Consider the following 256-nt stretch of genomic DNA (forward strand, 5'->3'; position numbering starts at 1 on the left):
GGCACCTCGGGGTGGTGGCACCTTGGGGTGGGGGTTTCCCAGGCTGGTGCCCCCTCCCCACGCAGGAGGTGCAGCTGCTGGAGCTGTTCCAGCGGGGGCAGGACGAGACCACCCCCTTCACCTTCTACAAGACCTTCGGGGGCAGCACCCACACCTTCGAGGCCGCCGCCTTCCCCGGGCTCTTCCTCAGCACCTCCTGGGGGTCCGGGGAGCCCCTGGGCCTGGAGGGGCCCCCCAAGGTCACTGCCTTCTACCA

The 256-nt window shown here is 70.3% G+C and overlaps 1 protein-coding gene across 1 annotated transcript; it reads left to right on the plus strand.

The window, feature by feature from the left end:
• Window positions 1-65: 65 nt before the first annotated feature.
• On the plus strand, window positions 66-239 carry LOC104395916 (interleukin-36 receptor antagonist protein-like; the record flags this gene model as incomplete). Its single annotated transcript, XM_010005666.1, has 1 exon — window positions 66-239. A coding segment is annotated over one exon (174 nt), but the record flags the coding sequence as incomplete, so codon positions are not given.
• Between the last annotated feature and the right edge of the window lie 17 nt (window positions 240-256).

Source organism: Chaetura pelagica, unplaced genomic scaffold (assembly GCF_000747805.2).
Source record: "Chaetura pelagica isolate M959 unplaced genomic scaffold, ChaPel_1.0 C10764336, whole genome shotgun sequence".
In the NCBI taxonomy this organism is placed as follows: Eukaryota; Metazoa; Chordata; class Aves; order Apodiformes; family Apodidae; genus Chaetura; species Chaetura pelagica.